At 38.9% G+C, this 27,549-nt stretch overlaps 1 protein-coding gene across 3 annotated transcripts; it reads left to right on the top strand.

Moving 5' to 3' along the window:
* Positions 1 to 471: 471 nt before the first annotated feature.
* Positions 472 to 22,879, top strand: KRT222 (keratin 222). Of its 3 annotated transcripts, none has more exons than XM_078156032.1 (6): positions 472 to 586; positions 11,949 to 12,077; positions 18,377 to 18,597; positions 20,527 to 20,603; positions 21,698 to 21,803; positions 22,450 to 22,879. In XM_078156032.1, the coding sequence occupies exons 2-6, from the start codon at positions 11,973 to 11,975 to the stop codon at positions 22,676 to 22,678; spliced, it is 738 nt and encodes a 245-aa protein (XP_078012158.1). In that variant the 5' UTR covers positions 472 to 586; positions 11,949 to 11,972; the 3' UTR covers positions 22,679 to 22,879. The 3 variants fall into 3 exon arrangements, with proteins under 3 accessions (XP_078012158.1, XP_020853406.1, XP_020853407.1); XM_020997747.2 differs by lacking the exon at positions 472 to 586 and adding an exon at positions 5,131 to 5,302; XM_020997748.2 differs by lacking the exon at positions 472 to 586 and adding an exon at positions 5,209 to 5,384.
* Positions 22,880 to 27,549: the final 4,670 nt, after the last annotated feature.

Raw genomic sequence — 27,549 nt, 5'->3', positions numbered from 1 at the left:
TTTTCTCTTCTCACTTCTTAACCCTTTGCAAGCTGTCTCCTGACCTTGTCACTCAACAGAAACTGCTCTTCTAGTCGCCTCTTAATGGCCAAAACCAATGGCCTCTTTTTGCTACTTTTCCTTCTTGACCTCTCTGCATCATTCTGCACTGTTTACTGCACTTTTCTTCTGAATGCTCAGTCCATTCTGGGTTTGTGAGGCAGCTAGGTGCCTCAGTAGATAAGAGCCCTGGACTTGGAGCCAGCAATACCTGGATTCAAATCCTGCCTCGGACATTTACCAGCATAGGCAAGTCGTTTACACTCTGTGTGCCTCAGTTTCTTCAACTGTAATATGGGGATGATAAAAACACCTGCCTCACAGGGATGTTGTAAAGATAAATGAGATAACATATGCAAAGCACTGTGCAAACCTTAAATAACTGTCTAAGTGATAACTATTATTTGCATGGGTGTGAGAGAGAGACAGAGAGACAGAGAGAAACAGAGACAGAGCCAAAGAGAAACTGCTGTCTTAGTTCTCCAACTTGTCTGCTCTTTCTCAGTCTCCTTTACTGGATCATGATCTATATCCCTCCCCACTAACTGTGAGTATTCCCCACTTCTCCACCTGGGGCCCCTTTTGTTTCCCTCTTTCTTTTTCTCTCTCTGAGTGATTTTATCAGCTCCCATATGTTCCATAACCATTTCTATGCAAATGCTCCTCAATCTATATATCCAATGCTAGTCTCTCTCCTGAGCTCCAATCCTATATCTACACATGTCTGTTATAGCAATCCTCAAAATTTTTTGGTCTCTTGACCCCTTCATGCTGTTAAAAATTATTGAGAACCCCAAAGACCTTTTATTTATGTGGATTATATATCTATTGATATTTATTGTATTATAAATTAAAACTGATAAAATTTTAAAATATTTATTTTACTAATTCATTGAAAAACAACAATAAATCCATTACATGTTAACATAAATTATTTTACTGAAAATAATACTTTCCAAAGCAAAAAAAATTTGGTAAGAAGAATGGCATTGTTTTATATATTTCTGCAATTTTCTTTAATGTCTGGCTTAATAGAAGACAGTTGAATGTTCTTATCTGTTTCTGCACTCAATCTGCTGTGATATGTTGTTTTGGTTGAAGTAGATGGAAAAAATCCAGCCTCACATAGATATATATAGTCGGAAAAAGGGAGGAGTATTACAGGTAAATAATCTGACCTGGCAAACCCCCAAAGGGGTCTTGGGGACCCCTACCAATCCATGAACTATACTCAGAGAACTTTTAGAGGTAGCTAGGTGGTATAGTGGGCTTAGGGTCAAGAAGATCTAAATTCAAATCCTGACTTAGACACTTATTAAACGTGTCATCCTGTGCAAGTCACTTAATCAGTCTCAGTATACTCATTTATAAAATGTAAATGATACCAAAAAAAAGTTGTTGTGAGGATCAAATGAGATACTATATTTAAAGGGCTTTGCAAATCTTACAGTGCTACATAAACGACAGCTACCACTATTATATCAAAGTCAACATCCCATAGTCAGTTCAAAATCAACATATGCTAACAGAGTTTATTATATTTTCCATAAAGCCCACCCCTCTGCTGAAGTTACCTATTTCTACCAAGGGCATCAGCATCTTTCAAATTAGCCAGGTATGAAACCTGGTGTTGTCCTCAACTTTCCCTCTCCCTCAACTCACAAACCCAATTAGTTGTTGAATCTCATCAAGTCTGCCTCTGCAGCATGTTTCACAGCCATTCCCCTCTCTCCGCTCGCCAAGCCTGGGAAGGCTTGCATTACCTCACACCTGGAATACTGTCACAGGCTCCTGTTTGGTCTCTCTGTCTAAAATCACTCCCCACCCCAGCCAATACTCCACATTGTAGTCAAAGCACAATTACAAAAGTATAATCTCAGGACAGCTAGGTGGCGCAGTGGATAGAGCACCAGCCCTGAAGTCAGGACGACCTGAGTTCAAGTTCGGTCTCAGATCAAACACTTGACACTAGTTATGTGACCCTGGGAAAGTCACTTAACCCCAATTGCCTAAAAAGAAAAAAAAAGCATAATCTCCTATAACTCCTGCCTCCAGAATAAAACACAACCCTTTATATAAGGCCCTACACAGTCTAGCTCCAGACTGGACTTATTACACATACTTCAGACAGCTAAGTGGCACAGTGGATAGAGAGCTGGGCCTGGGGTCAGAAAGAGCTGAGTTTAAATCCAGCCTCAGACATAGGCTGTGTGGCTCTGGGTAAGTCATTTAACCTCTGTCTCCCTCAGTTTCCTCAACTGTAATATAGGGACAATAATAGTACCAACCTCCTTGGGTTGTTATAATCAATGAGATAATATTTGCAAAGTGCTTAGCACAGTGTCTAGTACACAACAGGCACTTAATAAATGCTTATTTCCCTCCTTCACATCCTCTTGAGATCAAAACCAAACTAGCCCATTCAATGTTCTTCACACATGACACCTACCTTTGTACAGGCTGTTCTCTGTGTCTGGAATGCATTCCTTCATCTATCTCTCTTGTTGTTCAGTTGTTTTCAGGCACGTATGATTCTTTGTGGCCCCATTTGGAATTTTCTTCACAAAGATACCGGAGTGGTTTGCCATTTCCCTCTCCAGCTTATTTTACAGATGAGGAAACTGAGGAGGCAAACAGGGTTAAGTGATCTGCCCAGGGTCACACATTTAATAAGTGTCTAAGTCAGAATTTGAATTTGGGTCTTCTTGATCCTAAGTCCACTATACCACCTAGCTACCTCTAAAAGCCCTATCCACTGCACCGTCTAGCTGCCTCCTTAAGAGTCCCTACTTTCCATCACAGCTCAGGTCAAGTACTATGTCCTATAAGAGACCTTTTCTGACATCCATCTCACCTGCCCCACCCCCAACTATTAGTGCCTCCCCTCACCCCAAAATTACCTTGTATTCATTTTGTATATGTGTGTGTATATATTGTATGTGAGTGTATTCTGTTTTTAACTTATTTGAGAACCTGCTATTTTCCTCCAAAAGAATAGAAGCCCCTTGAGGGCAAGAACTGGTTTTGTTTTGTTTTGTCTTTTGATCTTTTTATCTCTTGTGAAGGGTACTTTGCACGCGGTAAGGATCTTAACAGGACCTTGCTGGTTATTGATTGGTTGATTAGTCAAATAAGCACATTTAGGCATTACAATCACAAAGAACAGAAAAGGCTACCCCAGGAGAAAGTGGATTGTACTCTCCAGGGAGCTCTTCAAGCAAAGACCAAATACCCACTTGGGTGTGTTGGAGGGAGAGGGAGAGAGAGAGAGAGAGGATTCTTGTTCAAGGACAGATCAAACCAAATGACTCTAAGGTCCCTCCCCCCAGTCTTCGAGGTTCAAAGACTGAAGGGGCAACATTCACTCAACATCAGGCAATAAAACTATTTATATTCCAACTCTTTCACCAACGATATTACTTTGGGCAATTCACTTAACTACTCTGGACTTCAGTTTTCCCATCTGTAAAATGGGAATACTTTCTATTCTACCCCTGGGAGATGTAAGGGTTGATCGATATCATGGGTGAGAAAGTAGTAGCTTTGAAAAGTGTTGTTTTATACAACTGCCCGGCATTGCTCCAATGACATGGGAGTTCCTTAGTTTCACATAGTAATTTATACAGTTTCACTGTACAAGGTCTGTTTTAAATGCAAATAGAACAGAGGTTTGCTCATCCAATTCCCTGCTTCAATTTATTCAGCTTCCTTGAATGAATCCCGCAGAGGGACCACATGATTTATTTACTTCATACCCTCTCCCCACTTGCCTTTTCACCTTCATCTTGTTTGCAACTTGTATTTTGGATCTGACGTCATGGGACCATAGAGGTAGAGCCAGAGGGGGCCTCAGAGGCCATCTAGTGTAGCCTCTTCATTTTACAGATGAGGAAACTGAGGCCCAAGGTCATAGTGGTAGTAAACAGCAAAGCCTGGATTCCCAGCTAGGTCTTCTGACTCCATCTCCAGGGCTCCCTCCACTACACCATTCTTGCCATAGTGTTATTTGAGCAGTATGCTCTCAACAGTCATAGCATACACTTATGAGAGCTATCAATAACTCTGACAGTATCTTTTATAGCAGCTCTCAAAATATTTGGCAACATAAACCAAGGTAATTGTTGTTCAGTCGTGTCCAACTCTCTGTGACCCCATTTGGGGTTTTCTTGGCAAAGATACTAGAGTGGTTTGCCATTTCCTCTTCCAGTGTGTCCCCATTTTGTAGATGAGGAACTGAGGCAAACAGAGAGAGGTTAAGTGACTTGTCCAGGGTCACATAGCTAGCAAGTAGCTGAGGCCAAATTTGAACTCAGATCTTCCCAACTCCAGGCCCGTTGCTCTTTCCACCGAAGCACCTTCCTGCCTTAGTTTACTCATCTATAAAATTTCAGGGACTAGACTAAATGGCATCTGATGCCCCTTCCAGTTCTAGACATATGATCTCATGAAATAAGTTTGACCAGCTAGTTCTTATTTCCAAGCAAGCCTTATGAAAACCAATTCCCATTTCTCCTTAGATTATATTCCTTTCCCCTGCAATACAGGCAGTTAGGTGACACAGTGGGCTTAGACTCAAGAAGACCCAAGTTCAAATCCAGTCTGAGATACTTACTAGCTGTGTGACCCTGGACAAGTTACTTAATTTCTGTCTGCCACAGTTTCTTCAGCTGTAAAATGGGGATCGTAATAGCACCTAACTCCCAGGGTTATTGTGAGGACCAAATGAGAAAATATTTGTAAAGAACTTAGAACAGTTCCTGGCACATAGTAGGTGCTTAATAAATGTTTGTTTCCTTCCTTACAGTAAAGGAAAGAGAACTGTGTGCTCTAAAGAGCCGGGGTTTATGGTGAATCAACACATGGAAACAAGGAAAGAAGAGTTTCATTTTATTTTTCCCTATTCTTGTAAAGCTCCATTGTGCCCACAGCAGTTATAAAAGGTAGCATCTGTGCATAGGTCCAGGAAGGGTGGTTTGCATAACAGTACATCTGCAAAATGGATTCAAAGCCCAGAAATTCTGGTCCTCTGAAAAAGGGAGCACTGCTACTTTAACATTTTGCTGGGTTTTCTCTGTCTGTGCTCCGATTGCAGGCAGAGCAGACTGCAGCGGCTGGCTCATCCTATCGATAAGGTTCAGTTAGAGCCAAGGTGGAGGATGGGAAAGGAATGGAGCTGTCCCAGCTCCTCAATGAGATCAGGGCAAACTATGAAAGGCTGCTCACCAGAAATCAGATAGAGACCGTGCTCTCAACGAGACTCCAGGTAATGCTTTCATACAGGGAGGCAACTTCCAGGATAAGGAGACAATCCATGTCTACCCCATTCCTATCTCGGCCTCTATGAGGTACAGTATTTCCTTTTCGATGCAGCATGTACTGGGGAAGGAATTCAGCTTTCACTGCAATATGACTAGGACTGGAATAGAGAGGGAAATGCAATGTTTATCTTGCAAAAATAGCATGCAGCCATGGGAAATTCGTAGATTGGAGGTTTTGCAGAAGGGAAGAGGTTACTGAGATTAAGGAGACATGGGGACCACAGACGGAATATGATGCCCTCTGACCTCTGTGACATCCTTCAGGAAAAAGCATTTCAAGAATCCTGCAAGGATGTTGCAAAGGGGCTATTTATAGAGAAGGGTTTCAATAGTCAGCGTCTTCAGCTTTACAATCAAGAGATTAATTTGCTTCTTTTAAACTTAGCAAAGCCAGTCTAAAAGATTTCCATAATCTATTTTCATTATAATAACCATGTAGGCGCGTTTGGTTATTATAAATTCTCATTCATATTATCCCATTGTGATGGAAATCTAGCATTCATGAATAATTCTACATTTTGTTAAAACCAACCCCCCTGCCTTCCCCACCCCCATCTAATTCATGATCCGACTGTGCCTGGATTACTTGGTTTTGCAATTCCAGAAATTAAGGGTATTCATGATTATTTGTATCCCAAAGGACATGCAATATAAATATTAAAAGACAAGAAGAGATGTTAAGGTTCTAAATCCTAATTCCCCAGAATTGTTCACTTTTATCACAACAGACTCTTCATCAATTCATTAAGGCTCCAGTATACAAATATGTTCGAAAAGGACAAGTAAATGTTAAGAAGGGAAGTAGCAAAAATTCTTGTTATTTTACTGCTTACCTACCAAAAGCTGAACTCAAGATCTGGCCATTCCCTTGCAAAAGGTCATCAAATCCTACACACTCAAATACAGTCAGGTTCTTATTGTATTGGTTAAGCATGCTGCCAAAATAAGAAATTTTGGCTCCATGGTGGGGAAGAAGGAGGGAGGTGGAAATCACTGAGTCCTGAATGTAGGCCTTTATTCCTTTAGCAATTTATTTTTAAAATGTTGTTGTTGTTATTGTTCGGCCATTTCAGTCACATTGACCCCATCTGAGGTTTAGTTGGCAGAGATACTGGAGTACTTTGCCATTTCCCTCTCCAGCTCATTTTACAGATAAGGAAACTGAGGCAGAGTTAAGTGACTTGCCCAGGGTCACACAGCTAGTTAGTGTTTGAGGCCAGATTTGAACTCAGGAAGATATTCTATCCACTGTGCCACCTAGATGCCCTATATTTTTAAAATACATTTTCAAATGTATTTTATATAGAAATATATTTAAATATTTTAAATAGCATTTATGGATTTGATTGGGGACAACCTTTAAGACATCAAAAAAAAAAAATACAGTAGAATGGAAAGAACACTAGATTTGGAGTCAGAAGATTTGGATTCAAATCCCAGCTCTGGATAGTGTTGGGCAAATTCCTTAACTTGTGGGTCTCACTTTCCTCATCTGGACAACGAGAGGCTTGGACTAGATGACCTCTAACGTCCCTTGTAGATCTTAGCATGCGATCCTAATATCAGAAGGATTTATTTATTCAAGATCAATGTAGAAATTTTCAAATGTAGGTAGGGGTGGAGTAGTTTATTCACTTCTATAAATGGGATTTCATGGAAAAAGTCTGAATGCAGATGATGTCAGTATTTGAAAGCTGTCTTTGTATTGTGTAATCACATAGTGCAAATGATTCTATCTTATGTAAGTCATAATGTTGTCATTAGTCTATCAGAATGAAGGGCTTAGCTACAATATGCCACACAGGATGTTTGTTTTCTGGTCTGTCTAGTTGTTTCCATATGCCTTAAGACCACTGTAAAACTCACTTTTGAAAGACTAAAGCTAACTTTTGGCTGGGATAAATTCTACAACTGCCTTTCATTTGTTCATGGTAAAAGAAAGTCAAGTGGTAAAAGATGCCACTGGGAACAGAAGGTGAAAAAAAAACTCACTGAAATAAGCATTGGTTAGCATTTCAGGAGTAGGGGATATCTCCAAACCTTCTCTATTTCCTTTTTGTCAGTCTTTCAATCATAAAGCAGCTGCATAAGTCTGCCAAGTTGATACCAAAAACTTAGTGACACGAGAGAAACCGCTATTCACAAGGACTCCTACCTCTTCTATCCACAAACTTTCACTGACTCGAAACCATTTCCTAATTGAAATTTCCTTGTCTTCATCAAAGCTGAATTTATAATTCTAAAATCTCTGAACAGAATATGAAATTGCAAGTCACAACCAAGCAGGCCCGAGGAAATTATAGTTCCAATGACTACAATAGCATAAATGGAAAAAAGACAGGGAAGGAAGGAAGGAAGGAAGGAAGGAAGGAAGGAAGGAAGGAAGGAAGGAAGGAAGGAAGGAAGGAAGGAAGGAAGGAAGGAAGGAAGGAAGGAAAATGTTGTACAATTATAATGACCAAGTCTGACCCAGAGAAAAGTTGAAAAAATGAATCTTCCCCTGTTCTTTTCAGAGATGAGGAACTATGGATTTGGAATAACACTGTCAGTCATGGTCGATGTGTTGATCAATTTTGTTCAACTGCCTTTTTCCCCTCTTCCATTTTAAATGTTTGTTATAAATGATGCCTCACTGGGTAGCAGAGGGAAGGGAATATATTCAGAACATGCTTTAAAAACAAAAAGTATCAATAAAAATACAATTGTTAGAAGTTTAAATAGCATGTCACAACTCCTGCTTCAGGAGCCTGTAATCAGTCCCTAATGGGAGCTACAGTCAACTGTTACTCTAACATTCCTTGTCAAGAGCCATCCAGGTCAGGATTCTCTTCATAGGCAACACTCTTTAATTCCCACAAGAGGAAAATAAGGTTAGCAATCCAGTTTGATACTCACTTTTAGGATACTCTGAAAATAATGGGCACAACTTAAAAGGTATAATGCTTCACTACTCTATAAGAGAAATCAACATTCTTCCTAAAAATACATTTTAGAGGTGAAATTTTCTGCATATCAATGTCAGGGTCTGTGAACTCTGGGACATTTTAGCTCCTCTGATAGTTTATTTATCAAAGTAATTAGTAATCTACTTCCACATGTTTGTGAAATTCTTTCTCTCTGTTTTCTCCTTTATGTATGCATTTGGTCCCAGAGTGCCACACTAATTGGTTAAGAGGGGCAGGCCACCTATTGATTGGTTTTTGTGAGGTATTTGCTAAGAAAATACTGACGGAAAGTGGTTTTATTTCCCCCTTCTCATAGCCTCATTACCGCGCAGTGGTTATGCTGAGTTTCAGAGGAGAACACGATGCTTATATATAGGGATGAACAAACAAACAAGTGGACCGACAGGAACCCAGAAAAAATAGCTAAGCTGTTGTTAGTATATCATAGGACCATAGATTTAGCTCTGGAAGAAAACTTCAAAACCATTGAGTCAAATCCCCTCAGTTTTACAGCTGAGGAAACTAAAGCATTAGAACTAAGGGACGTGCCCAAGGTCGTACAGCTTGTGTCTGAGACAGGATTTGAACTCAGGTCTTCCTCATTCTAGGCCTAGTGCTCTATTCATTGTACCACCTAAGATGCCATTCACTTTTTTTTAAGTATAAATCATTTTAAATATCGGATTGATTTTGTTGTTTGAAAAGCATCATAAATTATGAATAAATGTAAAAAATAACAGCAGAGATAGAACTCCACTGCCATTCACTGAATTTTCCTCCCCCTGACTTTATCAGTAATTTCATGACTGGGGGAGAACTGCAGCCCTTTGACTGAAAGGGCCACACTTGAGGACCTAGGGGGCCACATGTGGCCTCAAGGCCATAGGTTCCCCATTCCTGCTAGACAACGGGAAATGATGATGAAGGTGGAACCAGCAACAGCTCACTCTCACAAACTTCTGGGTGGGCAGAGGCCACAAGCTGGCAGAGCAAACTCTGGCCACACCTAGGGTTGGGGAGGAAGGCATGGCCCCAACCATGCAGCTAATCCCTTACATGCCAACAGCTTTGGCCCTCTCACATCCAGGAGAGAAAAGGTAGCACAGCTGCCAAGAAGCCCAGAAGCTCTGATGAGAGTACAAAATGAGGCCTCCACCCACAATCAGCCCATAGACAGAGATGGCCTGCAGGCAGCCCTACTGGAGGGAAGTGACTTCTCAGGGACTCAAGCCACAGCCTACCAGATCTTTTTCTTTCCCATAAAGTTTTGCTCTCCCTGCCTCCTCAAAATTTCCCACAGTCTAGAACCCCAGGGGTTGGCTGGGAGAACTGGGTTGAAAATGTGGTGGGTCACCTCATGAATTGAGAGGGATACAATGCTCTGGAGTGAGAAATGCTTCCCCAGACCTAGAGATTCTGGGACGTTGCTGCTGACCCTGCGCACAGCCTGCCTCTGCAAGAGTAATGCAGGGAGGAAGGGGGGAGTGGGCTTCAGGAAAGGCAAGGCAAGGGAGGAATATAGCTCCTCGGCTCCTTCTAGAGGGACCCTACTATTCCTCCATCAGGAGACTTTTTCTTTCCCTCAGAAGCTGCTCAAACTTTCCCAAGGTCAGAGAACTGAGGGGTACAGGATCTTGGAGTGTGTGTGTGTGTGTGTGTGTGTGTGTGTGTGTGTATATTTGTGAATTTCCCGTGCCTAGGAGAATCAAGAGCCCTTTTCTCCTGCTCAGTTATTTGTACTGAATCATAAGACCAGAACAGGCAACATTCAAAACCCTGGCTAAAAGACCACATCACTGATAATCCAGAGACCTGGGTTCTTTTCCCTACTCTAACAATGTTTCTGTTGCAGCTACATTGTGCTGTGGATACCATGCTGGTCCTGGAGTCAGGAAGTTTTGAGTTCAAATCCAACCTTAGACACTTACTACCCATTTGACCCTAGGCAAGTCATTTAACCTGTTTGCCTCAGTTTCTTCATCTCTAAAATGGGGTTAATAGCACCTACCACTCAGGGTTGCTGTGAGGATTAAACAAGATATTTGTAAAGCACTTAGCAAAGCTGTTATTATAGTTACTCTGTAAAATTAGGGGGTTTTGGACAAGATGGTCTCGAACATCCCTTCCTACTGTAAGAGCCTACAAACCTATGAGATTTGGGTTCCATTTGACCACATCTGAACACAGCTTCAGTTTCAGTATGAGTTCTGATAAGCTTTCCTTTGTGACCTTGGACAAGTCATTAACTTTTTCCAGGGCTTCAGTTTCCTCCTCAGTAAAATGACGGCATTGGAATTATGGTCTCTAGAGTTCCTTCCAGCTCCAACACAGATTTCTGTGCGTATTTTTTAAGAGGGTAGGATTGGTGTCCTTCAAACCAACCATCTGTTTATTATGAGAGCTGCTATTCCACCTTCACCCCCAATTAACTGGGCTTCTTGAATGCTGCATATGAGCAATTGACCTTTGCTCCCTGGTTTCCCAGACTAATTCATCAAAATAGGAAGCTACCAAATGGCCCTTCCCATGGGGTGTACTGATAAATATTTAACAACCAGCTCTCTAGTGCATGCGAGCACTCTCCCTGTCTCTCTTTCTGTCTCTCTCTCCATCTCTCTCTTTCTCCTCATCTCTTTCCCCCTCCTCTCTCTCTCTCTCCCTCTCCTCTCCTCATTCTCTCTTTCCCCATATATATATATATGTGTGTGTGTGTGTGTGTGTATATGTATATATAAATGCACATACTACGTATATACATACATACTATATATACATACATGCATGCATACGCACTATATATGTGTATACACATACATATACACACACATACGCATACATTTAAACATATATATACAGGATACACTGTTAATATTTTCTCCATCACTTTCTTAAGTCTAGACAATCAACAAAACAATAAATCAAGGCCTGATTTGTAGCATTTGCTGTTTTCCAAGGTATAAATTCTCACACTGAAAATTTAACAATCAGCTCTTAGGAGATGGTGAGAGCTAGCTCCCACACACCCCTAACCCTTCCTCTAGAAGGGGGAATGTATGGGGTAGCCTCTCTCACAGTGGCCTCCTGATGACCTGGAGTCTCTGTTTCATCCCACAAGGTTCTACCCCACAAGCACTATGGAGGGTACCATTCCTGCTATTTGTGCTCAGTATGGTTTGGGAGGATTGCCCAAGATGCAAAATATTCCTAGTTAAGTCAGTCTGGCTACCCCTACCTTACTGTGTTTGTGTAGTCTTAAATGAGTTAAAGGTATGGACAAGTTTATTCAAAGAAGACCTCCTTTATGAGAAGTTAAGAAATAAAAAACTTAGCAATGACTTTTTATATTTTCACAAAGTGAATGGATATTTACATGCTTTATAGAATTTTGAAGCCAGAGGCCCTTAGAGATCATTTAGTTTACATAGAGAGAAACTAAGTCAAAGAGCCATCAAATGACATGCTCAGGGTCACAGAACTAATTAGCAGCAGAGCTGACACTAAAAAAGTCAAGTTCTATAACCACACGCGTTCGTGCCCACACACACACACACACACACAATTGGAGAAAAGACTGGTCCTTATGGTGGTTTTATATTGAATTTCTATAAAGTTTCTCATTTGTAATCATGCCCTCCTTTTTTTGTAGCTAGAAGAAGATTTAAGTAAGAAAATGGACAAAGATGAAGAAGCACTGAAGGAAGCCCGAGCAGAACTCAAAGAGGCCCGCCGTCAGTGGCACCATCTGCAAGTGGAAATTGAATCTCTCCATGCCGTGGTGAGACTAGTCAAAAAAACTAACCTCATATCTGCCTAACAGAAAAATGAGTCCATTTAGTCTCCTGCTGTTATCTGATTAAGAGAGGGACAGGAAGACTGCCCATTAGTCTCAGGAAGAAGGGCAAGGTCAAAGCCACAGAATTCTATTCCTAGACCTCTTGCTCCCTTTCTTTGTGGCATGTGTCAGCTCAACCATGCCTTCCTGCACCTGGAAAATAAAATGATAAGATTTGGCTTACAACCCTAAGATTCTCTGGACCTAGAGAAAAGGTCAGAAATAACAAATGCCTTATTCTTATAGACACAGTATTACAGGGATGGCTGGCTTTTTTGTTTTGTTTCGTTTTAAGCAATCAGTTGGGAAAATGTTCATGCAGAGGAGACATGTTCTATCCCAAACAGCCCTTGCCAAAGAATAGTTTTCTATTCTAATTTTAAATTTAATTTTATTCTAATTTTAAATTTTCTTAGAAAACTAAAGAGACATGCCTCTTAAAATGTAGATAGAAGAAAGTCGACAGTTTTAATATTGTTATACAGATAAATCAGGATGAGATTAATCAAGCTTAGGGATTCTTTGCTATGCAAAAAGAATCATCCCAGGATGTCCTTACGTAGCAAAGTCTTTCATATATAATAACAATATCAATAGCTAGCATTTATATAGTGCTTTAAGGTTTGGAAAGTGCTTTACAAATGCCATTTCATTTTATCTTCACAACAATTCTGGGAGATAGGTGCTATTATTATCCTCATATTACAGATGAGGAAACTGTAACATAGATTAAATGACATACCTAGGGTCACACAGCTCATATGTGTCTGAGGCCAGATACAAACTTAGGACTTCTTGACTCTAGGCCCAGAGCTCTATCCATTGCTTGACCTCATCTTGGTATGTATATAATTCTTCAGGAATTGATATCAATCAACACAGTATTTACTATTGTTCAAGTCATTTCAGTCAAGTCTGACTATTTGTGACCCCATTTGGGGTTTTCTTGCAAAGATATGGAGTGGTTTGCCATTTTCTTCTCCAGCTCATTTAGAGATGAGGAAACTGAGGCAAATAGGATTAAGTGACTTGCCCAGGGTCACACAGCTAGTAAGTGTCTCAGGCCGGATTTGAACTCAGGTTTTCCTAACTCCATGGCAGTCTATCCACTATGCCACATAGCTGGTTCCTGTTAAGCACTGATCTCAATGAGCTCATATTCCATCAGAGAAAACATGTATAACATGTTTGACACAGTGCATAGGATGCTGGACTTGGTGTCAGGAAGACCTGGGTTCAAATCCGGCCTCAGACACTTACCTGTCCGCTGTCCCTGGGCAAGTCACTTAGCTTCCCTGTGCCTTGGTTTCTTCATCTGCAAAATGGAAAATTTGAATTCAGTGGTTCCTAAGCTCTCTTCTAGCTCTAATTCCATGATCTCATATATATCTATGTGTGTGTGTGTGTGTGTGTGTGTGTGTGTGTGTGTATACCCAAAAAGTAATGTAAGCAGGAGGTACTAGCAGCTGGGGGGATCAGAAAAGTGTTTATGAAAGAGGCAGTGTGTTTCAGCTGAGCTCTTAAAGAGGGTAAAGGTCCTAAGAGGTAGAGGTGAGAATAGACTCTATTCCAGGCATTGGGGACAGCCTTATATAAAGGCGTGGAGATGGGAAATGGATTGCTCTAGGTAAGGACCAGCAGGAAGGCCAGTTTGGCTGGACTGAAATATGTGTAAAGGGGAATGATGAAAAATAAGCCTAGAAAGGTAGGTTGAAACCAGGTCAGGCAGGGCTTTAAACGGCAAATAAAGAAGTTTGTATTTGTTTCCAGACATGATAGGAGCCATCAGAGTTTTCTAAGCAGGGTAGTTCCACGGTAAGGCCTGTGCTTTGCTTTAGGAATATCAGTCTGACAGCTGAATAGAAGGCAGATCAGAGAGGGCAGAGACAAGACAAGGAAACCAGTTAGGAGATTTTTGTAAAAGTCCAAGTGAGATGGGATAATGATCTAAACTATCCTGCTTTGGGTACAAAGGGACATCCTTAACCTTCCCACACATCCTAGTGTGGGGTGAAGAAGAGTAAGAAATTCAGGATGATTCCCAAGTTGCAAACCTGGGTAATTTGGTATGAATATGGCAAAGGTAATCCAGGTTTGGGGTTTGGCCAAGTATGTGAAAGGATCATGATAGGATCAGGAGGTAAGAGATTCTAGAATAGAAGACAATATAAAGTTGAAATAGTTAAGGGTATGGGAAGGGAGGAAAGGGCAGTCAGACCAGAGGTGATAACCTGGAAGAATATTGAGAGTTAGAGAGCTTGGAGGTGAGAGTAAGGACAAAGAAAACATTTAAAAGGAGTCAGGAAAGATGGGATGATACAAGGTTGTAGTCAGATAGAGGAACATCAGAATTCTTGACAATGAAAGTAGAACCCTTGTGAGTGATGGCAAACCCTATGTAGAGCTGAAATGGATCAAAGGAGTAAGTCACAGGAGCTGAATAGACTGAGGATATGGGTGACCAGGATATTCGAGGGAGCATCAGCAATTTTGTTGAGGTTCCCTAGCGTAAGTTCAGGATGTGGAACAAAAATAATACAGATATTGAGTTCTTTGAAGAAGAAGGCAGAATTAGCTGGGGGCTGACAGACAGCTTCCATCATGAACTGGATTGGGTCATATATCTGCATATAGCATGAACATCAGAAAAGAGGTTGATTGCTAATCACCAACAAAACCCTGCAAGAAGAGAGGGTAAGAGATACCCCACTTAAATAACCTTATCTAAGGTTAAGGTTATCTATGCTATCTAGCATAAAATACCTGGGAGTATAACTGCAAAGACAAACCCAGGAACTACACGAATATAAATATAAAACATTTTCTGGACAAATAAAGTCAGATTCAAATGATTGGAAAAATATTAATTGTTCGTGGGTAGCCAGAGACAAAATGACAATTCTGTCTTAACTAATCTACTTATTCAATGCCATCCCAATTAAATTACCAAAATATTATTTTACTGAGCTAAAAAATAATAATATTTATTTGGAAGAACAAAAAGTCAAGAATATCAAAAGATGTAAAGGAAATTTAGCAGTACCAGAACTCAAATTGTATTATAAGGCAGTAATTGTCAAAACTATCTGGTACTGGCTAAGAAACAGAAAGGTAGATAAGTGGAATAGTGTAGACATGTAAGACCCAACAGCAAAGATTATAATAACCTTGTGTTTGACAAATATAAAAATTTAAGTTTTGGGGTTGAGAATTCAATAAAAAAAATTGTTGGGAAAACTGAAAAGCAGTCTGACAGAAATTGGGCATAGACCAATATTTTACACCATTTACCAAGATAAGGTGAAAATGGATATATTGCTAGACATAAAGGGAGATACCATAAGAAAACTAGAAGAACATGGAACACTTTACCTATCATACTTATAGTTAGGAGAAGAATGTATAAAACAAGAGATAGAGAGCATTGTGAGATGTAAAACGGATAATTACATTAAGTTAAAAAGGGCTTATATATATAAAACCAAATGTAGCCAAGATTAGAAGGAAGGCAGAAAATGAGGGTGGGGTATTTATAGAGAGTTTCTCAGATAAAGGTCTTATATCTAAATATATACAGAACTTTGTAAATTTTGTAAGAATATGAGTTATTCCCCTATTGATAAATGGTCGAAGGATATGAACAGGCAGTTTTTGGATAAAGAAATCAAAGCTATATGTAGTCATACAAAAATGTGATCTAAATCATTATTGATTAAAGAAATGCAATTAAAACCACTTTGAGATATCATCTCATGCCTATTGGATTGGCTAAAATAATAGGAGGAAATGACAAACGTTGGAGGTGATATGGAAAATTTGCGACATTAATACACTGTTGGTGGAACTGTGAGCAATGTGGAATTATGGAGAGCATTATGGAATTTTGGAGAGTAATCTAGAGTTATGCCCAGAGAATTAAAAGAAAACAGTATACCCTTTGACCCAATAAGACCACTATTAGGTCTGTTTTCCAAGGTGATCAGGAAAAAAGGGAAAGAGCCTGTATGTTTTGAAATATTTGTAACAGCTCTCTTTGTGGTAGCAAAGAATTGGAAATTGAGGGTATGCCATCAATTGAGAAATGGCTCAACAAGTTATGGTATATGACTGTGATGGAATACTACTATGCTATAAGAAATGATGAGCTGGTTGATTTTAGAAAAATGTGAAAAGACCTGCATGAATATGAAGAGCGAAATAAACGGAACCAAGAGAACATTGTATGCAGTACCAGCAATGTAATTCAAAGAATAACTGTATACAACTCTGTTATTCTGAGTATTAAAAAATACATAAATCAGTTACAAAGGACCTATGAAGGGAGATGCTATCCACCTCCAGAGAAAGAACTGATAAATAGAAATAAGCATAGTATGGTTTTACATATGTGTCAAATGGTGGACTTTTCTAGTGTGGGGTTGGGAGAGAGGGAGGGATAAAAGGAGAGAGGGAGGGAGACAGTTCAGAAGTTAAAATGTAACAAAAAAAATAAACTAAATTAATTTTTTTTGAAAATTTTAAAAAGAGGTTACTTGCTAAGTGAATAGAAGCAGCTAGGCAGCACAATGGATAGAGTGTTAAGCCTAGAGTGAAGAAGACCTGAGTTCAAATCTAGCCTCAGATACTGCTAGCTGTGTGACCCTGGGCAAGTCACTTACCTGTTGTTTGCCTTGGTTTTCTCATCAGTGAATCACGTGTTTCCTCATCCTCATCTGGGAATAATAATAGCACCTACCTTCTAGAGTTGTTGCAAGAATTGAATGAGATAATAATTGTAAAGCAGTTAGCACAATGTCTGATGCAATAAAGTACTAATAAATGTTAGCTAATATTATTATGATGGCAGGAGAAGGGTCTTGAAGTGGCAATGGGTAACAAGGAGTATGTGAACTCCCCTTCTGGGATTAGTATGTTGGGAGACAGCCAGAGCTGGAGAAGATGGCTTATTATATAAAGTGAAGTATACGCTATAAGTAACCTTGTAATGAAGGGGTTCTTTACCTTTAAAAAAAAAAGGTTTTATTTCTGATATCTTCTGTTTCTTATATCATCATAATTATCCCACATATCCCCCTTCTTTCCCATCCCAGAGAGCCTTCCTACATAACAAATAGTATTTTGTAGAAAGGGGAAAAAATCAGCACAATTGATCAATATGTAGAAAAAGTCTGAAAACATATAATGTGTAACACTCGTGATCTCCTACGGGTACAAGGGGTGGGTTGGGGCTGTCTTCTCATATCTTCATTTAAGTCATATTTGGTCTTCGTAATTTTGTAACATTTACTTTTGTGTGTGTGTGTATGGGATTGTTCTTTTCATTTACATTGTTATAGTTACTGGCTATATTGTTTTCTTTTTTTTTTTTGGCTGGGCAATGGGGTTAAGTGACTTGCCCAGGGCCACACAGCTAAAAGTGTTATGTGTCTGAGGCCGGATTTGAATTCAGGTCCTCCTGAATCCAGGGCTGGTGCTCTATCCACTGTGCCACCTAGCTGCCCCTTTTTAATTTTTTTTTAATTTTTAGGCAATTGGGGTTAAGTGACTTGCCCAGGGTCACACAGCTAGTATCAAGTGTTTGGTTTGAGGCCAGATTTGAACTCTGGTCCTCCTGATTTCAGGGCCAGTGCTCTATCCACTGCACCACCTAGCTGCTATATTGTTTTCTTGATTCTGTTTACTTCACTCTGCATCAGTTCATGTAGATCTTTCCATGCTTCTCTGTACTCATCACATGCATCCTTTCCTATAGAACAATAATAATCGATTTCATTCATGTATCGCGATTTGTTTAGCCATTCCTCAGTTGATGGGGAATACTACTTTGTTTCCAATGCTTAGCTATCACAAAAAGTGCTGCTATAAGTATTTTGGAATACATGAAGATTCATTCATTTTCAATCCCTTCCTTGGGGTATAAGCCCATTCTTCCCTTTTTCTATGTCATGGCCGCCTTGGGCAGTCTGGTGAAGCCTATGGCCTCCTTCTGAGAATAATGACTTTAAATAATTGAAAGAAATGCTAAATGCCAGCTAGAGGTTAGTGAAAATGAAGGTATAATTTTTCCCCATCCACGCTCACAGAAATGCCTCTCCAAAATCTGTACACAGACCAAGGTTAAGAATCCCTGTTGTAACATAAGAAACCTCTATATAACATGTTTAAATATGTACCACTGCTGACAGTTCAAATCAGATTTCAAAGCTACATTTTGCATCACCAATACTGTCTTGGTTATACAGGAAAGGGGCCTAGAAAATTCACTACAAGAGTCAGAGCAACATTACCAGATGCAACTTCAAGACCTGGAGGCTGTGATCGAGGGCCTAGAGAAAGAACTGGCGGAAGTGAGGAGAGGCATCGAAAAGCAACTCAGAGAGCATGAGATGCTACTCAACACAAAGATGAGGCTAGAACAAGAGATAGCGACCTATCGCCGCCTTCTGGAAAAAGAAGAAATCAGGTACCCAACTCCATGCACAGAGAGAAGTGACCAGAAAGAGAAAGAGAACACAGGCCCAAAAAATCTATCCTCCAAACCATGCACACCACCACATTCGACTTATCAAGTTCCTAAGATAATGGCTAGAAACAACATGACACAGTGGCTAGAGAGAAGCCAGAGTCAGGAAGATCTGAGGTCAAGTCCCAGCTCTGGCATGTATTGGCTCTGTGACCCTGGGGATATACCTAACTTCTTGGCAGTCTTAGGCAACCCCGTAAAACTCTAAGTTACAGAGGAAGTGCCAGCCTGCATTGGTAATGGGAGCTTCCTCATCTGGGAGTTCCCTATGCCAATGAAACCCCCAAGTCCAGTCCCTTTACTTAAGGTAAATTGTTGTTAAGTCATTTTTCAGTTATGTCCAACTCTCCATGATCCCATTTGGGGTTTTCTTGGCAAAAATACTGGAGTGGTTCTCCATTTCCTTCTCCAGCTCATTTTACAGATGAGAATACTGAGGCAAAAGGGGTTAAGTGACTTGCCCAGGGTCACACAGCTAGTAAGTGTCTGAGGCTGGATTTGAACTCATGAAGATGAGTCTTTCTGGTTGGGGACTATAATTAACAGATGGAAGATTAGGTCTTGGCCCTGTATAAGTCAGCAGTGGAAATACTTGAGTCAGGCGTAGTAAATGTGTAATTCTCAGATACTGACAAGTGAGCTTTGTGCTCATCTGCACTCCCTTATGCTCAGGACTCACATGTCTTTTTAGACCATTTTGTGTCTTGCATGAACCAACCACAAAATAAGGTGAAAATGTTAAAATCCATACATCACTACTACTTATAATCAATCCTCTGTCAGTGTGTCACAGTGTAGCACAGTAGATAAAAGGCTAGCCTCAGAGTCACAGAAACTTGTACTCAGATCCGGCCTCTGAAACATTGGTTCACATTGGGAAACTCACTCAGCCTTTCAGTTCCTCAGGCAACTCTCTCTGAGACTTTAAATTGCAGAAGAGCAGACGTTGGCCTGCATTGGTAGAGAGAGTTACCTCACCAGGAGTTCCCAGTAGCAATGAAATAAGCCCAATAACAACAACAGCAACAACAAGATGTGAGTGAGCACAATGTGATACTACAGCAAAGGCAGAACAACATTTTTCTAACGTGACTTAGAAGGCAGCTCTATGTCGACAGGAAGGAATGATGTTTACCATGAAACCCTAAATTGAATCATTCCCAAGAACTGCAATTTCAGTTCAACCACTTACAAGCTCAGGGGGCAGTGATGTCACTTGACTTCTAATTTGAGAAGTGTCCATAAAACAAAATCCCTATACTTTGCTGGGGGGGGGGTTATTTGTTTGTATGTTGGGGCAGGGTTTGTTTGTTTGGGGTTTTTTTGGGTGTGGGGAGAGAAGATATCTAAGAAATGAATTAATTGACTATTTCAAAACTATATCTGCTACAATTAAGGTCATGAAATGGCTTTAGCCAGCAAACGTCATAAATTCAAGGATATGCTTACATTACCAGGCCCTTTCCTTCACAAGATGGAAGATAAATTTGCCTCTTTTATACATACTTGATATTATGACTTAACTCTAGAAGCCTCTCAGGCGAAATTCTAGAACAATAACTCCCCATTTGAGTTTGCTGACACCTCAGATATCTCCAATTATTTCAAAGGAATCTGATGAAATTTTTCTTTTAAAACCTTCCAAAAATTAATTTTCATTAACTGTGTGTTTATTCTTTTTAGGTATTTACACATGTGTATCATTAACAGACATTTATTAAATATCTGATACATGAAATACTAACTAAGCCCTTGGAGAAATATGAATGAAAATTTTCAAACCATAATTAATGTATATTAATAATGTCCTTCTCATTCAAGATCTTGATTAACTAATCTAATTTTTTTAATCACTCTTTTTTTTCCCAGATACTATGGTTCTATTCAATCTGGGAAAGAAGATATAAAGCCTACTACAAGTCGAGTAGGCTTCATCTTACCTCCAGGTGAGTTTGCTGACATTAGTAAATTAGGCTGCTAGGTGGTCTGGTGGCTAGAGTTCTGGACTTTGAGTCCGGAAGTTCAAATCCTACCTGACACTTATGACTATATGACCCTGGACAAGTCACTTAAGCTCTCTTGGCCTTACTTTCTTCCTCTGTAAAATGAAGATAATAACAATAATCTACTTCAATAGGGTTGTTGTAAGGATCAAATGAGATGGTATAGATATAGTGTTTTACAAATCTTAAAATGTTATTACTATTACCACTGACCATTTATAGCAATTATATATCATGATTTGACACTGAATATTAAAAACAGCGAGTAAAAACTCAAAATTTAAATTAATTAATATAGCCTGTAACTAATTGTAAGTTACTATTTAGTTGACTGGGCCTAGGATTCATTGGCAAAGGGAACTTTGCATGTGAAAATGCTTTCCACCAGATCAACAATTGCCTATAATAAAGGTTCCTTAGCTTTTTGTGTGTGTCCTGGCAGTCTGGTGAAGCCTATGGACTCCTTTGGAGAGCAGTGTTTTTAAATGCATAAAACAAAAAAACAGAATATTATAAAAGAAACTAGTTATGTTGAAATACAGTTATCAAAATTCTTTTTTTAAAAAAAAATCAAGTTAACAGACCCCAGGCTAATTTATATTCTTAAAGATTTGCATGGGGCACTGAGAATTTAAGTGACTTTTCCATGGTCCCACAGCTAAAAAAAAAAAGTCAATCAACAAGCTTTTATTAAGTAATTACTATGTGCCAGCAAGTGTGTTAGGCACCAGAGGTACAAAGACAAAAATAAAAGTTTCGACCATCAAAAAGCTTACATACTCTTGGAATAAACACTATAAAAACATATAACAAATGTATACAAGGGAATGGGGGGGAAGGGGAGGGTGGCACACAGACATTTTCTTTCATCCAGAGGGCTAAGGAAAGGAATGTGTGTGTCTGAAGTAGCACTTGGGATCAGGTCTTCCCTCTAATGTATTATTCCAAGCTAACTCTCATCATTTAATGCTTTAATGAATAATAAGTTTCCATATCTGGTAAATGCTACATTCCTCAGGAAGTGTCTTTTTCAACAGAGGTCATACACAAACGTGAGAAAGAAAAGGTAGAAACTGTGACCAAACAGGCCATCTTAAACGGAAGCGTTGTGAAGGAAAGTACTGAAGCCCATGGGACCATACAGTAAGAAAAAATATTTATGCAGGGGATAGGGATGGGGATGAGGACCAGACCTATAATTTCATTGTCACAGGAAACTCCTAGGTGGAGAAATTCTACCAATGTAGGTCATAAGCTTCCCAGTTATTTTTAGAGAGTTGCCTAAGGCATGGAGATGTTAAATGAGTGACTTGCAAGGAAACAAGAAGAAATAAATTGAAAGTATTTATTTAAATCAAAAATAAATGAGTAATCCCGTAATGAAAACAGTTAAAATCTAATTATTTTCCATATTTAAATTAATCTTTCATTTTCTAATATATCATTTTCTTTCATTTTCTAATATATCAAATTCTTAAATTAAGCTAATATATCAAATTTTAATCTGAAATAAATATCTACTCTTCCTAATAAACTGATGTTTACAAATATATTTAACTGAACAAAAGCTCAGCTATAATAGGACTAACCCTTTCATTTGTTATTTCTCCCAAAAATACAACCCCAAAACAGAACTTTACATGTTTTGCCTCCATAGAAAGTTTAGTCATATCTTTCTCTACAAAAATTCCCTAGATTTCCTACCCTTCCCCATGTTTTTTTTTTACTGTTTTCCATCCAATACATTAATTCTTTGCTTAATACAAAAAGATTTAATTTTTCGTTTCAGGACAGAAAGAGTGGATGAAGTTATTAAAGAATGGGAAGGTTCTTTCTTTAAAGATAACCCACGATTAAGGAAAAAATCTGTTTCTCTACGATTTGATCTACACTTAGCAGCCACAGATGAAGGGTGCTTACAGACTAAACAGGATAATCTACCCGACATAGAGGTCAGGCTCATTATGCGGAGGTCATGCAGCATCCCCTCTATCAAACCTTCAACAGGAGCTAATTAATCCAAAGACTGTGTTCAAAGGGATTTGAAAATAACATCCAGATGAATCTAGATGAGCCACACTGTCCCCTTTGTGTCTCCAAATGTTATTAAAAGGAAATTTATTAAATCATTGTGTTAACATATATAATGAACATGTAATTCTCTTTGAAAAAGAAAGGATAAGGGAATAAATTTTTCAAAATCCAACATCTAATAGTTATTTTGGACGTGACTTTTTTTAAATTGATAGATATTACTTATTTTGTTTTACTTACTTCCTAAATATTGTTTCCCTCCCCCAATTCCCCTTCTACTCACACACCGAGGGGTTTTAAGAATTAAAATGTCTCAGTCATATCTTACATTTTAACCCAAAATTGCTTTTTAATGTTTGAATGTTTCAACCAAGATACTTCAATGTTGTTTTTCTTTTCTTAGTCAGCCTTATAAGAGTAGCAATAACCACCTTATTCATCATCAAAAAATTTTGAAACTTAAAAAGACTTTCTTTTTTTTTAATCCCAACCCATGACCAGCCATCATATACTTGAACCCTATTTTCTATCTACAAAAAAAAAAATGTTAACAACCTTTTAAAGGAGAACACACTATTCACCTGCCAGTAATTTTTCTTTGGGATCAGCTGTATATGTATAGCAGAGAACAACCCACCCCAACTGAGTTATTTTCCACAACCAGCTTTGTCCAACCTACAAGAATACCCCATAAGCCTAGTTCTACAGTTAAATAATAGTAGTCTACACTGTCCAAGTTTTGGTCTTTGTTGTCTTCCCGACTTCCAAAGAAAAGTCATTACCCACAAAGCACCATATTCAGCATGCTGCCAACAGAATTTATAGCCCACACAAACATGGCAAGAAAAAACAAAGTGATGAAATGGTTGCTGTAGTTACCAGAAGTGGTTAAAAGAGAACACTAATAGTTACCTAAAAGCTCACCACCACAGTTTTCTCCTCTACAAAATTAAATGTAGGTAACATCAGTGTCCAATAAGCATCTCAGGTTGGGTGCTAAATAGGGTAAAATATTCTCCTAACATGTCTTTGACTCATCTGTAGATATCAAGATATATCTTATTGTTAAGTCAAGCTAGGAGTTCTTTGCAAGATCTTCAAATACAGAAATTGTTTAAACTGTAAAAACACAAGCAAGAAAACATATACATGAGGAATATCCCTTTTAAAAAAATAACAAAACTTGCTTAATAGAGTTTATTTTAGGGCTTCAGACATTGAAGATTCATTTACTCTAATGGCCCACTCACTCGTTTTTAGTCAAGAATTATGGTTAAATTCAACTGGCCATACTTCTCCAGTCAATGGATCAACATTTAAGGGCTACAGATTTGTCAGCATTTTAGTAAAGCCTTTATAGTATTTCCCATTTCCAATTTAAACTTGAAAACGCACATTTTAGCTATGGGGAAAAAAGCATATCTTTCACATGATAATACAGGAACATAAGAAATTTCAAATTTTTTCTTTCAATCAATTTAAATTTTTGCAAGTTTAGTTTCTTCCATTTGGTGACAAGGGATGTTTCATTTTGTTGAGAACACAGCAGCCAGTTAAATGTTTACCAGTGTATCAGCAATTGAACTAAACTTGCTGTTATACAGCTGATGTCCTCCTTCTGGTTTTATTTTATTTTTTTCTATTTTAAATATAACTATTCAGGTCTCTGTTCTACAGCCATTGTATTGCTAGGCAACAGAAAATCATAAGCTATGTATCTAGTGAAATTTCTGTTCAGTGCCCATGGCGTCGCGAATGTCTTTAGTAACTCTACTATGCAGCTCTCCGTGCTTATAACATGTACATTTTAAAATACTTGAATTTGTAACAAAGTTTGACTTGCTTGGAGGCCTTTTAAACTGGAATGTGAATTTACCAAAGTAAGTGGTATCACTGCAATAAAGATGGTGAAACATGGAACCCAGTCACTCCTTGTCTTAGTTTGCTAAGTGCTTCCTTCATTTCAAAGATCATAGATTCAGATCATAGATTTAAGATTCAAGATCATGAATTTATGTGAATCAGATTTAGAGCTGGAAGGGACTCTAGATGTTGTCTAATCCAATCCCCCCATTTTGTAGCTGAAAAAAACTGAGGTTGAGGCAGTGATCCATTGGTAAATGTTTAATAATTAGCTCTCAAAAAAAAAAAAAGCATGCACAACACACTTTGAAGTTTAGTCAGCATTATTAACATTTTCTCCATCACTTTCTTAACTCCGGACAACTCAAGTCCTGATTTGTATTGCCAGTTTCTGAAGTGTAAATGCTTACACTGAAATGCACAGGTTTATGTAAATGCACACCTCTGGGTTCATGGAAGTTGTGACTTGTCCATGATCACACAGGTAGTAAGATCACAAAAACAGTAAGGGCAGAGTCAAAATTTGAATCCAGGTTGTCTGATTCTAAATTCAATGCTCTGTGCACTAAGAATCCCTCCCAGAAAGAAAACAGGACCATAGAGCAAGAAAAGCGATGTCAAAGATCTAGTTCAGCCCCTTCATTTTATAGGTAAGGAAAATGCTATCTAGGAAGGTTAGAAGAATGCCTAACACACTGCCTGGCCCATAGTAGGCAATAAATAAATGTTTGTAGATTGATTGATTGCCCAGGATGACACAGGAAGTAAACATCAAAGGCATAAGTTAAACCTGTATCCTTTCATTACAAAGTCTTTGTTCACTCTCCTATTTGCCAGGCATCTTTTTCCTCTTTGGATCTCTCTATATCTCTAAAAGCAATGTCAAGAAAATTCATTCAGGGGGGCAGCTAGGTGACGCAGTGGATAGAGCACCGGCCCTGGAGTCAGGAAGACCTGAAGTCAAATCCGGCCTCAAACCAAACACTTGGCACTTACTAGCTGGGCAAGTCACTTAACCCCCAATTGCCTAAAAAGAAAAAAAAAATCATTCAGATTGTAGATGGGAAATAACTGAAACAACAACAACAACAAAAAGACATGATAGACAAATAAAATTAAATAAAAATAAAATTAAAAGAGACAAATAGGTTTGGTTTTTGTCTGTGTTTATTTTCTACACTATATTGGTATCACATCCCACTAGATATTCCTAAAAGAAAACAGAAGGAATCTATATGTATATACATATATACATCTCTGTGTGTGTGTGTATGTGTATACACACATATAGATCTGATATCAGGGAAAAAAATTTTCTTAACAATTAGAAGTATCCTAAAAGGGAATGGTTTTCCTCAACCCAAAGTGGTTCAGAGGCTGCATGACTATAGTCAGTAATATTATAGTGGGAATGGATAGGTATGGGTTGGACTAAATGGTCACTGAGGTCTCTTACAACTCTAAAATTCTGATTCTGTGACCTTCAATAATTCAAGATCAGTCCATTTAAGATCCATGATTCATTGGTGCAGGCTCTCCATCCACTGATACAGATTGCAGATCTTCTGTGATTTGGGAGATGGTCTTTTGCTGTGTGGGGCAGCTAGGTGGTACAACGGATAGAGTGCCAGGCTTGGAGTCAGGAAGATTCATCTTCTTGTGTTCAGATCTGGCCTCAAACACTTACAAGCTATGCGACCCTGGGCAAGTCACTTCACCCTTAGTAACCTCATCTGTAAAATGAGCTAAAGAAGGAAATAGCAAACCATTCTAGTACCTTTGCCAAGAAAACCCTAAATGAGGTCCTGAAGAGTTGGAAAGACTGAAAAATAACTGAATTTTTACTGGGTAGCCAAAACCTTTATCACCCTGTGGCCAGCCTTTTGACAAGCATCTCCAATCTTAGCCAGGTTGGTCCCCAGAAAGCAGATATATGCACAGTCTATCAACCAAGTCACAGTCAAAACCTTTTTAGCTTGGTGGGAGCTGCTAGCCCTTGCTGCCACAGCCCTGGAGATTCCAGGGTCAACTCCACAACAAGGTGGAGCACCAGAGTAGAACTTCAGTGGAGGATGGCATCCTTCTAGAAAAATTTACTTCAAAACCACTTTTTTGCAGACTATTTACAGGAAAAAAATGTTTTGCAAATTTATGGTATATGGATGGAATGGACTATTACAGCAAATGTAAGGAATGAGGAATGTCATGAATTCAAAGATACGTGGTAAGACTCACATGACGCAATACACAATGAAGAAAGCAGAGCAAAAACAACAACATACAAAATGTTTGTACCATTGTATAAATATACAAGTATAATGGCTCCACCAATGTATGTAAAAATAACACAGAGAAGTAATGAAACATTGTTCAATTAAAACAGCCAAAGTGATAGCACAACGAAAAAGTTTAAGGGTGCATTCCCTCCTTTTTGTTAATAATCAAAGCCCAATTTTTTTTCCGGGATTTCAGTCAGTCAACAAACAATTATTAGCACTCGCTATGTTTAGGGCACTGTGCTAAGAGGTAGGGCTACAAAGAAAAGCAAAAACAACCCCTGCCTTCAAGAAGCCCAACTTCCAATGGGGAAGAAAACATACAAATAAGTCCAAAAAAAACCAAAAAGCAAGCTGAATACAGTGTAACTCGGAGACAGTCTCAGAGGGAAGACACTGGGGGGGGGGGGGGGCGCAAAGAAGAAGAATACTAAAACAGGCCTCTTTCAGAAACGTGAGATCTGAGCTGAGTCTCGAAGGAAGTCAGGGAAGATAGAAGATAGAGCCAAGGAGGGAGAACATTCCAGGCACGGGCACAGGAGACAGCTAGTGAAAATGGACTTTATAAAAGAGTTTGTTTTGGTGTTTGTTGGGAAGTATCTGTTGTGTGAAAACAAAATATAGCAATAAATTTATTTTTAAAATTAAACAGATAAGGATAGATGCTGGATCTATAATTTTACTAGTTTTGGGAACCTTTCCATAAGGAAGCGCCC

Source organism: Phascolarctos cinereus, unplaced genomic scaffold (assembly GCF_003287225.1).
Source record: "Phascolarctos cinereus isolate Bilbo 61053 unplaced genomic scaffold, phaCin_HiC Scaffold_5;HRSCAF=322, whole genome shotgun sequence".
Lineage (NCBI taxonomy): Eukaryota > Metazoa > Chordata > Mammalia > Diprotodontia > Phascolarctidae > Phascolarctos > Phascolarctos cinereus.
Note: the sequence above shows the minus strand (reverse complement) of the source record. Positions and strands in the feature narration are given on the sequence as shown.

Coding starts and splice junctions, on each gene's coding strand:
- KRT222 (XM_020997747.2), top strand. CDS start 5,207: ATGGAGCTGTCCCAGCTCCTCAATGAGATCAGGGCAAACTATGAAAGG. Junction 20,604..21,697: donor AGGCTTCATCTTACCTCCAG/GTGAGTTTGCTG, acceptor CTTTTTCAACAG/AGGTCATACACAAACGTGAG. Junction 21,804..22,449: donor GAAGCCCATGGGACCATACA/GTAAGAAAAAAT, acceptor TTTTCGTTTCAG/GACAGAAAGAGTGGATGAAG.